At 40.8% G+C, this 12,755-nt stretch overlaps 1 protein-coding gene across 2 annotated transcripts in view; it reads right to left on the reverse strand.

Annotated features, from left to right (window-relative positions):
- Positions 1 to 12,755, reverse strand: part of ARHGAP25 (Rho GTPase activating protein 25) — a 230,216-nt gene that overhangs the window by 67,530 nt on the left and 149,931 nt on the right. For both annotated transcript variants that reach the window (XM_089687212.1, XM_089687213.1), the window contains exon 3: positions 138 to 225. In XM_089687212.1, coding sequence (XP_089543338.1) covers positions 138 to 225 — 88 coding nt within the window. The remainder of the gene's footprint in view (positions 1 to 137; positions 226 to 12,755) is intronic.

Here is a 12,755-nt window from a genome sequence, read left to right on the forward strand (position 1 = left end):
TGTTTTGAGAATCTGTACTGAATAGGCTGCATGTGTTTAGGTCAGTGGAAGAAAATGATGTAGGGTAACAAAAGCCCTGCAAACCATAAAACAAGGCTAAAGACTGATAGTTATACAAGCCCTTTATTAAAACTTACCTGGAATCACTTCAAAGATGAATTTCCCCACATCATCAGGGTTACAGGAGACCTCACTAACTGAGCTTCTGGGTAAAAACAGGAAGCCCTTGGAGAAAATAAAAGAGATTAAGTTATAGTGTAACCTAATAAAAAAAGAATAGAAAAAGTCAGTGATCATCAAAATATGGGATTTGTAATTTCCTCTAAAATTCAGGCAAAATGTTTTTGATGTTTTGCAAGGGTGCAATGTGCTTCAAATGTCCGCTGAGAGTTGCTTTTGGGGAAGCCTTTGCAAATATTTTGGGCCCCCTTTGTTAAACTCATTACATTTAAGTTTATTTAACTGTTAAATGTTAAAGCCATAACACACAAATAATTAGCAAATATACAACAGAGGAAAAAAACACAAAAACACATACAAATAACACTAAATGAAATATACTTAAACAAACCCTAAATAACCCCCCCTTAAAAAAAAAATATTCTGCAAGCAGCTCAGTTGAGAGTTCTACTTCAGCGAAATTCCACCAATTGACGAAAGGGTCATTTCACAGCCAAATCAATTTCACTTTTCACTTTTTCACTCTAGAAACTGAAATACTCATAATAACCTGTTTTCCTCTGATTGTCAGAAATCATCTTTTGATGAAAATTTATGGTATTCAACATATTCAAATATTATTATCTGGGAATGAAAAGTTTGACATTTTGATCTTTCTAAAAACAATGCACACATTTGTACAATATCTTTCTAAAATAGACATGTAGCACTACCCCCTTGAGAGTCACTAGAGAATCTGGGTCCCCCCATAGTCCTGCACAGCCAGGCATCACACATCCTCACCAAGACTTGCATCCAGAGTCAGAAATCAGTCCTTGAGCTTTGATTTTGTTGTTTTTATTTAGGGGATTTGACCTTGGATAGGGTTAGGGGTGTACAGGATGCCCAAGGGTACTGATGAACTGAGAAAAATTTCCTAGAATTATTTACAAGTCTCTGCAGCACAGTCTCTGTTGGAAAGCTAGCAAGCATCTCCTTAGTGTGCCACCCCAGACCCTAGATGAACTTCTCTTCACCCAGCAATCTGGAGGTATCCCTGAACAGGGGAAGCGGTTCCTGACACTTTAAGAGATGAACACTCACTGACAGGTGGTTAATCTGGTTTCCCACCAGAGTGCTCCTTCCCCTATTCACCCAGGCGGTGTAGGTGTTCTCACTCAGATCCTCTCCTGCACCACTTGTGGGTTGTTGGCTGCCACCAGGCCTATCAGCTGGTCTGCTCCTTCCCTGTCATACAGGTGGTCCTCTCTCAAGGGCCTGGTGAGCTCTAAGCTTTCCTCCTTTCTCAGCCTCAGGTCTGAAGGTAGGTCCCATGTGGCCTCCTCAGAGCCTCCTTCCTTCAGCCTCACATCTTCCTCTCTATCTTCCCCCAGAACTCTCCCTCCAACTCTCCTCTCCAACTTCAGGCTCCAGCACTTTTAAGGGTGTCCAGCCCCTTGCCAACCTCTTGTTGGGGATTGGCTAGGATTCCTCAAAAGTGCAACCAGCCACTCCTCAGATCCACCCACTGCCTCTAGGGCCTTCCTCCAAAAGCCCTGGAGCAGGGGGAAATTGCAAAGGGGTTGGCCTGCAGAGCCTCTCAGCCCTGACCACAATTTGACACCTCTCCGGATTTTACACCTGGGCTGCTACTCAGCCCCTGTCTAACCACTGGAGTCTAGCTCCTCCTAGTTAAACTAGGAGGGTTCTACAGATACACAGTATAAGATCCATTATATCTGCCCCTTCCCAACTGGTTTTGTCCTCATATTGACAATGTTTTATGATATGCTATGGATAAAGGTTGTGTCTATAGCATTGTCTATAGCATTCATCTAGGAGCAAGCCTGATACGTTTATGCATTTTATTTATTTTCAGAAGAAAGTCTGACAGTGTGTTAAAGTGGAAATGCACAAAGTAAATATTTGCAAAGTTATAGGAATTTCAGGTAAGGCAGTAAAAGGAAAAAGATCAGCTACAGGGAGACCACGGCAATACTGGTGACTAGTCTTTTGCCCTCTGCCTATCTTTTTTCAGGTACAACTTGTAAGAGGGGCTTTGCAGCTGGCCAGCTAAGACCAGTCCTAGGTTGTTAATATGGTTCACATATATGTGTATACCAAACCTGCCAATAACCTCAGTACAGTATATATGTGCATATGTTAAAGCCAAAAGCAGAATCATTGCTGTGATTTATGTCTTTGAATGTTATATGACATTTATAGTCATTGTGGTAGCAGAAGCAGAAAGGAAAATATGCCTTTAAGAGTTAGTATAGAGCTGAGCCAATCACAGACAGCCTCACACTGTACAGAGCCTTAACCAATCCCAGCCAGTTTCACATTTATGCCTGTGTAAAACACCCTGCTAGGATTTTCTAGAGACACATGCTCACCAGACAGAGGAGGAAATAGACAAGGTTCCAGTCATAGAAGCTTTATGGAAACAGAGAAGGCCAAATAGGTATTTAATGCACTTGTGTGTTCCTCTGTTGTTTAACAGTGCAGGTAGATCTGTGTGTAAAAACTGTTGTATGTGTGTTTACTTGTAGTTCCACCGAACTTAATGAATTAATCTAACAACATAAGCTAACGAATCCAATCGAATTTATCGAGATAAGCTATCGAATCAACCCAATGTAATACGAATTAAACCATTGTAATATGAAAGAAATAAGTCACTGTAAGATAAACAAAACAAGCCATTGTAAGCAGTGTTATATGAAGAAGATTGAAGTTATTAAAGAAGTTAACTAAAGTATTCGGTGTGCTCTTTAAACCTACTGCATCCATAGAACGGCATTGGAGGAATTACAGAGTAAAGTCAGTCTAATCAAACAAAGAAACAGCAACTGCATAATTGTTCTAATGTCACAGCGCACAAGGCACCAAAGGGTGCTGCGCCTGCCACAGGCTTCACGGTGACTGGTTTTGGCGCCAAGAGCACAAGTCCCTACCCCCACTCCAGCTCTGTTAGAACACTGTCACTTTTTCTGAGGCCAAACCTTCCCCCATTGTGTGCCCTGCTCCTTGACATAGGCCTTCACCCAACAAAAATGGTTTTGCTGCACTTTACTGGTGGTATTCAGAAAACTGCATCACAGTCACGTCACAAAGCACATACATTCCTGAGTCACTTGACATTACACAGTCAATCACATTTAGTGCACAGTCCAGAGCAGTGAAAAGTGAAAGCACGTGCAGCATTTCAGCAGTCATCTCCCTACAGTCTCTCCTCTGGCCAGAATCATTGGTACTCACAGGACTGTGATCTCTGTAATCACCTCCTTGCTAGGTATATCTCTTCCGGGATCGTTCCGGGGAAGCAACCCCACATAGGGATCTCTGATCTGGCCTGAAAGGCCTTCTGCAACTTGCCCTAGCCGCCACCTCCATAAAGGACAGAAAGACTACAGCCAGCTCCTCCTGAGTACAGGTCCACTATCCTCCTGCCCTGCCCAGGGCCTAAGTGAGCTGGCTACATTCTCAGAGGTGTGGGGTGTTTAACTTCCATGCCCCAAGTGTGTCTGTATCCCTTCCTACCAGGCTTATATGTGGGCACTGACTCACCCCTGTCATCACTGTGGAAGGGCTGTACCTAAAAGGGGCCTAACACTTAGTGTCACTTATGATTTAAAATGTTATAATATTTGAATCTAGTACTGCACTATCTTATAAATTGTTTGCAATTATTTACTTATTAGGGGAAAGGTATTAAGTGCCTAAATGAATAAATAAATGGTGTAATGCTAAATAAATACTACCATGTGCATCAAAAATATAAATAAATAAATAATACTACTGATTATACCGTGTTAACATACAAAGTATGAAAGTGATAAATAATGCAACAACAGCAATAAATGTATGTAAATGATTCCCCCAACCTGGGGAATCAAATACAGTGGGGCACAAAAGTATTTAGTCAGCCACCAATTGTGCAAGTTCTCCCACTTAAAAAGATGAGAGAGGCCTGTAATTGGCATCATAGGTAGACCTCAACTATGAGAGACAAAATGAGAAAAAAAATCCAGACAATCACATTGGCTGATTTGGAAAGAATTTATCATGTAACCCCGAAGAAGTCACGTGGTGATCGTGACGCAACGCGTCGGTATGCGGTGACAGGACTTCCGATGCGCGGTGACGTCAGTTCCGGCGTGGGGGCCATCTTGGATCACCCGGAACCATGCATATACACCCATAGTATGGGTAAGGCTGGATATCGCTGCTTAACATGTGAGTGGGTATTTTTCTTGTTATTGGAGTAATAAATACTGATTCACACTATGGAGGATCTCTGTTTGTTTCTGGTATGATCCTTTGTGGGAGAACGACCAGCTAAAAGTACCAGGGGATTGGAGAACTAAGGAGGATCACTGGTCTGTGGCAGTATCCGGGAGGGTCCATCTGGTGGTGACGAGGCTATTCCTGGGAAAGCGTGGCTTACCCTTAAAGCGAGCTGGCCCTTGTGGTCACTGTAAGGAGGTGAGGGGGAACTTTGGCTATTTTTTGGATTCATGAGTTGTTTTGGCACTGGATTCACTTCATGTTGTGCTGAATTTACATGAGATTTATATTTTTGTGGAGCACTATTCAGTATTATTTGTGCAGCGTGTGGACTTTGATTGGACATTTATTTTATTTTTCACTGAGTGTGATTTTGTACACTTGCACTGTGTTTTCTATAGGGATCTTATTGTTCACATTTATTTGATCCCCCAGGTTGGGGGAATCATTTACATACATTTATTGCTGTTGTTCCATTAGTTATCACTTTCATACTTTGTATGTTAACACGGTATAATCAGTAGTATTATTTATTTATTTATATTTTTACACATGGTAGTATTTATTTAGCGCTACACCATTTATTTATTCATTTCAATACACTTTGTGGTTGAAGGAAGGTGTTTAGCAGCTTAGGGTAGGGATTATCCATTAAAGCGCAGGGGATTGTTCTCACCATATTAAGTGCCTAGTGGCTGGTGGTGGTACACTGCTCAAAAAACTTAAAGGAACACTTTTTAATCAGAGTAGAGCATCGGGTCAATTAAACTCCTGAGATATTGATCTGGTCAGTTAAGCAGCAGAGGGGGTTGTTAATCAGTTTCAGCTGCTTTGATGTTAATGAAATGAACAACAGGTGCACTAGATGCGCAACAATGAGACAACCCCCAAAATAGGAATGGTTTTACAGGTGTAGAACACAAAAAAAGAATTTCCCAGCTCATCGTTTCAGACTGTTTTTCACTAGTTTTGCATTTGGCTAGGGTCAGTGTCACTACTGGTAGCATAAGGGAGAAATATCATCAGCACACCAAAGTACTCCAATATGGGTGAAGTCACATGCCTGATGAAGGGGTCCTGCTAGACTCCGAAATGTTGCTCTTGCTGTAACTATGTGATTGCTTAGTAAAGCTTTGGACCCATATTGCAGTACTTTGGTGTGCTGGTGACATTTCTCCCTTTTGATGTTTCTCGGTTCCAGCCGATGGTCACTGTACAGCACCCACCTACAGGTATAGCCACTCTTTGATGCAGAAATGTATGCATTGGGGTTTTGGAATTATGCTTGACTACTGGTAGCATGAGGCCATACCTGAACCCTACAGAAGTTGCACAGGCAGTCCAACTCCTTCAGGATGGCACATCAATACCTGCCATTGCCAAAAGGTTTGCTGTGTCTCCCAGCACAGTCTCAAGAGCATGAAGGAGATTCCAGGAGACAGGCAGCTACTCTAGGAGAGCTGGACATGGCCGTAGAAGGTCCTTACTCCATCAGCAGGACCGGTATCTGCTCCTTTTTGCAAGGACAAACAGGATTAGCACTTCCAGAGCCCTACAAAATGACCTCCAGCAGGCCACTGGTGTGAATGTCTCTGACCAAACAATCAGAAACAGAGTTCATGAGGGTGGTCTGAGGGCCCGACGTCCTCTAATGGGTCCTGTGCTCACTTCCTGGCACTACAGAACTCGATTGGCATTTGCCATTGAACACCAGAACTGGAAGGTCCGCCACTGGTGCCCTGTGTTTTTTACAGATGAGAGCAGGTTCACTCTGAGCACATGTTACAGACGGGAGCAGGTCTGGAGAAGCCGTGGAGAACGTTATGCTCCCTGTAACATCGCTCAGCATGATCGTTTTGGTGGTGGAACAGTCAGTGATGGTCTGGGGAGGCATATACATGGAGGAGTGCAAAGACCTCTACAGGGTAGACAATGGCAGCCTGACTGCCATTATGTATCGAGTTGAAACCCTTGGACCTATTGTCAGACCCTACACTGTTGCAGTGGGTCCTGGGTTCTTCCTGGTACACGACAATGCCTGGCCTCATGTAGCGAGAGTATGCAGGCAGTTCCTGGAGGATGAAGGATTTAAGACCACTGAATAGCCTCCACGCTCGCCTGACCTAAATTCAATAGAACACCACTGGGATATCATGTTTTGGTCCATCCGACGCCACCAGGTTGCACCCCAGACTGTCCAGGAGCTCAGTGATGCCCTGGTACAAATCTGGGAGGAGATACCTATCCATCGTTTCATTAGGAGCAGGTATGCGTTGTCAGGTATGCATACAAACACCTGGGGGCCATACAAACTACAGAGTACCATTTTGAGTTGCGGCATTGAAATTTCAGCAAAATGGACTAGACTGCTGCATAATTTTTTCACTTTGAATTCAGTCCTCTGTAGGTTGATCATTTTCATTTCCATCAAACAATGGGGCATCCTTTCTTTCCTAACACATTACCCAGTCCATATCAGTATAGATATCCAGATATGTTTCCCCATTAAGATCTGATGTGTTTTCGAAGTGTTCCTTAATTTTTTTGAGCATTTGAGCAGTGTAGTTTGGAGATTATGTGTATATAATCACATCAATTATATCATTATATTATTTTTTTGGATGACAGTTGGTGAGGGAACCTTTTTGTAGCAGCTCACAAGCTTTGTACTATATAACCGGATGTCACTAGTTGCTGTACCAGATGCTTTTCTGGTACAGAACCACCCAGTGGCAAAGCAGCTATCTGCACCTGCCTACAAGCTTCCAGAGTTTAGTTCCTGTATAACAGGGACCTATCGAACATCTTCTGCAGTGTTGTACAAAGTGAGTACATTCAGGGTTACAAAAATGACACCATACACCAAAGCATGAAAGCATGGGAATGACAACCCAGCCCAAATAGTTTCCAGTCTAAAAGAAGAAAGAATAGATACAAATGGGAGACTAGGTAGCAGGATTTGTGCTGCAGATCAGTGATTCCCAACCTCAATCCTCGAATACCCTCAACAGGCCATGTTTTCAGGATTCCTTCACCTTGCACATGCACTTTGAATCAGCGTCAGTGGCTTAGTATTTATAGCAGCTATTTCATCTAGGGTAAATTCCCAAAACATGGTCTGTTGGGGGGTACTCGAGGAATGGAGTTGGGAAAAACTGCTCTGGATTAATAATCTAGGGGTGGGAGAAATAATATAAATTACAACAGAAATATGTTCAAGGTTAGCACAAAGTTTTAGTAAAGTCTTATCCCGTATGCAGTTCAGTTTGGGGTACCAGTTCAGGACAAGGATGTCTGGAACTAAGGAGTAGCTAAACGATTAAGGAGTTTAGAAAATCACAATGATAACAAAAAACTAGCTGAAATAAAGAGGATTTAGAGACATAAAACTTTTTTATCTATATTACACTATGGGAATCAATGACACCATTAAGCTGGTACCTGTGCTAGCATAGTGTGATGGACCGCCTGGCACTCCACTTGCATTTGTCAGACAACTGCTTCCTAGCCGTTGGGACACAGGACCAAGGTATTATAGCTGGGCATTGCACCCAAGGACCAGATGAGCCTAGCTTAGGTGCAAACTGGAACTCAACTCTATTGAAAACTCACACAGACTTTATACCACACAAGATCAGATAGGAGCTTGATCACATGATCCTAAATAATGCAAACTTTAAACAGTAATCAACAGCTAGCAGCTATCTAATTAACAGTAAGTTAATCAACAGCCAAGCACCCAGGCAGCCAGGAGCCCACCCCAAATAGTCCAGCAACAACAACAATGAATACACAATGCAAATTACACATGCTGTCTTTCAGGTGCCTTGCCACCATCTGTGTAAACTGTCCATCATGAGACAAAACTCATACAATATTTCAACCATCTGACAAAGTGGAATTAATTTATCTTCATAGATTTCTTGAGGGAGATTGTTGATAAATATTTCTATCCCAAGTGGAGGAGCTTCTCCAACCCAGTCCTCAGGAGGGCCATCATTTTTTCTCTGACCATTAACCTGTATAAGATTATTATTACACCTTTCCATCCACTCCAGAAGGGCAGCTGTATTGTCTTTACTCAGACAGTTAATCCAAGCCTCACTCTCAGCATTCATCACGTTATTATCCATCATCACAGACTGATCTGCTCTCTCCATGTGCTCAGAGGCTGAACTGACTGGGAGAAGCAGGCAAAATTCTCGGTCTCCTCCATGGGCCATAATAATTGGGTAGAAGGCTAGCCCCTAGTCCCCTCCAAAAGCCCCTGTCCTGGTTGGGTCTGTCACACATAGTATAAGCATTCTATGAATAGTTTGAAGTTTATGTGATATTGGCTAACTTAAGTTATTAAAAATGCAAGTTTTTGGGACAACTCAGATCCCATTCATCAGGCTTTATGCATTTGCGTAAAGCCTGAGGAAAGGATCCATATTATTTTGAAAGCTTGCATTTTTAATAATTCAAGTTAGCAAATAGTTGGGGTCACTTAAACGCCAAACTTTCTGCATTGGCTAGCATGGTACAACACTCTACTACATTTTACGAATAGAAAAAATATAAGTGCAGCGCTACAAACAATGTCCAGGTAGCAATTAGAATATATACGATTGTCCAATATAGAAATGTTAAAGGTGATAAACAGTTCAATAATGAGGGACTCTCAGGGAGTATAGGTGTAATCCAATCCAAGGGATAGATAAATTGCCCGCTTACCAGAAGCGCAATTACAATGCGCATGTACAGGTTTCATGTAGCCGGGGTCCCATGTAGGCGCTGCTTAATAGTACCCAGATGGTCCGTCGGTGATAAGGTGATACTGGTCTGGTCGGATCACACTGCTCCTTGGGTCCACACAGAGAACCTAAAAATGCTGGGGCTGAGGTATAGGAACTCAGTGCCAGGTATAAGGAGTAAAAATACTCATAGTGTAGTATGTTTTGTATAAAAAATATATTTATTAAATCCAATACGTAAAAACCATAGGAGTTACAAAACACATGCCTGCAGCCTGTAGCCAGTAAAAGCAGCTGAAAAAAGATTCTAAACACTGACCAGTGAGAAACATTGGTGGGCCGCCGGACCTCCTGACCTGGCGGCGTAACGTCAAGGCATGCGAAGGCTCCTCCTAGACGCGTTTTGTGTCAAAACACGTCTACCGTAGGGGTGATGCCCTTTTTTCAGCTGCTTTTACTGGCTACAGGCTGCAGGCATGTGTTTTGTAACTCCTATGGTTTTTACGTATTGGATTTAATAAATATATTTTTTATACAAAACATACTACACTATGAGTATTTTTACTCCTTATACCTGGCACTGAGTTCCTATACCTCAGCCCCAGCATTTTTAGGTTCTCTGTGTGGACCCAAGGAGCAGTGTGATCCGACCAGACCAGTATCACCTTATCACCGACGGACCATCTGGGTACTATTAAGCAGCGCCTACATGGGACCCCGGCTACATGAAACCTGTACATGCGCATTGTAATTGCGCTTCTGGTAAGCGGGCAATTTATCTATCCCTTGGATTGGATTACACCTATACTCCCTGAGAGTCCCTCATTATTGAACTGTTTATCACCTTTAACATTTCTATATTGGACAATCGTATATATTCTAATTGCTACCTGGACATTGTTTGTAGCGCTGCACTTATATTTTTTCTATTTTAGTTGGAAGGGCTTGTAGTTCCTTTTTGTGCATTTGCCGCTCACTGGAGTGCGCTCACTTTCTTATTTATATACATTGTACGAATAAAAAATATTTTATTTCTATAACACTACACAACAAAGAATACACAAGGCATACTTTTTACCAATGTATATTACTATCAGGAGACTAAAGTTTAAACACTAATTTAAAGGCATTGATTAACTACTTCAGCTCCAGAAGGTTTTACCCCCTACCAGGCCATTTTTTGCTATTTAGCACTGCACTATTTTAACTGATAATTGCGCGGTCATACAACACTGTACACAAACAACATTTATAAAAAAATAATAGAGCTTTCATTTGGTGGTATTTGATCACCACTGGGTTTTTATTTTTTATTATATAAATGAAAAAAGTATGAAAAATTTTGAAAAAAAATATATATATGTGTTTTACTTTCTGCTATAAAACATATCCAATAATAAAAAAAAAAATTATTCCTGAATTTAGGACAAAATTTGATCTGCTACACATCTTTGGTAGAAAAATAATCTCAATAACTGTATAATGATTGGTTTGCTTGAAAGTTATAGAAACCACAAACAATGGTATAAAGTATATACTGGCATTTTTTTTTAATACTACTAATGGCGGTGATCTTTGACTTATTGTGGGACTGTGATAGTGTGGCTGGCAATCTGACACTAACTGACACTGGGTGGGAACTAATTGCCACTGAAATCACTAGTGACACCAATACAGTGATCAGTGATAATACTATACACTGTCATTGTACTAATGACACTGGCTGGGAAGGGGTTAACATCTAAGAAGTTAACTGTCTGCCTAACAAGTGTTAATGTGTGTATTATGTGGTGATTTTTACTAAAAACCTCTTTGTTCCTTTTCCCTGCTTAGTGATTAACTAAAGGTAAATAGGCTGTTCACTTTGCAAGAGAAGTCTCCCCAGAGCTTAGTGAATGTGATAAAATCTCACTTTGCAAAGAATACCCAACCACGTTCAAGGAAAATAAAAAAAATGTTGCTTGTATACGATTGGATGAAGGTTGATTGCATAACTGGATGATGGACTAAAAATCTCTTTGTTCCTTCTCCCTGCTTAGTGATTAACTAAAGGTAAATATGCTGTTCACTTTGCAAGAGAAGTCTCCCCAGAGCTTAGTGAATGTGATATAATTTCACTTAATAATATTCTACACTGTGTATCAATTGATTACAATTAATGTATCATATTGGTGAGTAAAGAAAAACCAAAAAACATAATCAGCTGCAGGTTGAGATCTTATCTTCCTCCCACACACACATATTAATAACTGATCAAAACTTCAAAGTACTGCAAATGTCTCCAACTATGGACTTTTACTGCAAGCAGAGAAGAAGCGAGATCTTCTATAAAATGTCTCATGAAAAATACCACAGCGAGATATTCTCACTACTTTTTGCAGTTTATGCTGAAGTCATCACGTGATCAGGACTAGCTAGTCAGCAGTTTTGGCACAAGTCAAAGACAGGACATGGGGTGTAACTCTAGGTTTTAGAGAATCTATAAGGGATTAGGGAGGGATTGGGGATTTGGAAGGGACTTCTCACAAATTAGAGAATCAGAAGAAAAAGCCCTCCCCTCCATTATTTCAGTAATTTTCTCTTTATAAATTGTACCACTGTCAGATACTTTGTTTCAGTGGAGGCCGTTGAGAGTTTTATGGTTAATGCTACAGTCATCCCGATCTCAATCAACTTCTTTATCGATTGATGATGATAATCTGCTTTGAAATTCCCCAAACAGAGATTTTTTCCATGTCCAACTTGCAAGCATTTGATAAACAACTATTGCAACATATCCAAAAATTTAATAAATTGCAGCATAAAGTGGTAATTGCATACAAATGTAAAGTGGAGTGATCCCAAACACAGACTGCCTGTATTCGAAGAAGTACGTCTGTATGCATGTGTCACTTTATGCAAGTAGCTGCGCTAACAGCTGTAAGCAGCATCGGGAGCTCCCTGGCACCAAAATATGCAGTGACACAGGCTCAGATTCACTTTATTGATAACAAAACGTATCTGAGTGGATTCACCCATTAGTATACAACACCATAGACATCCAAGTCCATAATGACAGCTCACTCTCCAACAAGTTGTCTCATTGTTAGTAACAGTGTTTTATTATTACTATTTTAATAATCCTATAGAATATTAAAGGCCACAAAAGACAGACACCGCTCTAGGTCTGTGCAGAAGGATCCACTTCACATAACATTAGCAGAGGTGCTTTCCCATCTCACCTTCGAAAAGCAGCAGTAATAGAAGGAAATCGTCACACACTCTACTATGCCATGAATTATTGCATGAAAATCATAAAAAATATCCAAAAATACACAAATAGTACAACTTTGAGAAATGTTGACATGTTTCACACTCTTTAGCACCCATATTAAGCCAAAAAGGACACATCTATCATATATATCATATAAATCAAACTACATACATCACATTTATGTTATATATATATATATATATATATATATATATATATATATATATATATAATTGATGTGTCCTTTTGGGCTTAATATTTGGCATTGGTGGTCACTTTTTTGTACTTTTGTATTGATGATTACGCTGTGTGTGAGC

This window comes from Staurois parvus, unplaced genomic scaffold, assembly GCF_062004578.1.
Source record: "Staurois parvus isolate SC_StPar_1 unplaced genomic scaffold, SC_StPar_1.0 ptg000420l, whole genome shotgun sequence".
NCBI classification, from domain to species: Eukaryota; Metazoa; Chordata; class Amphibia; order Anura; family Ranidae; genus Staurois; species Staurois parvus.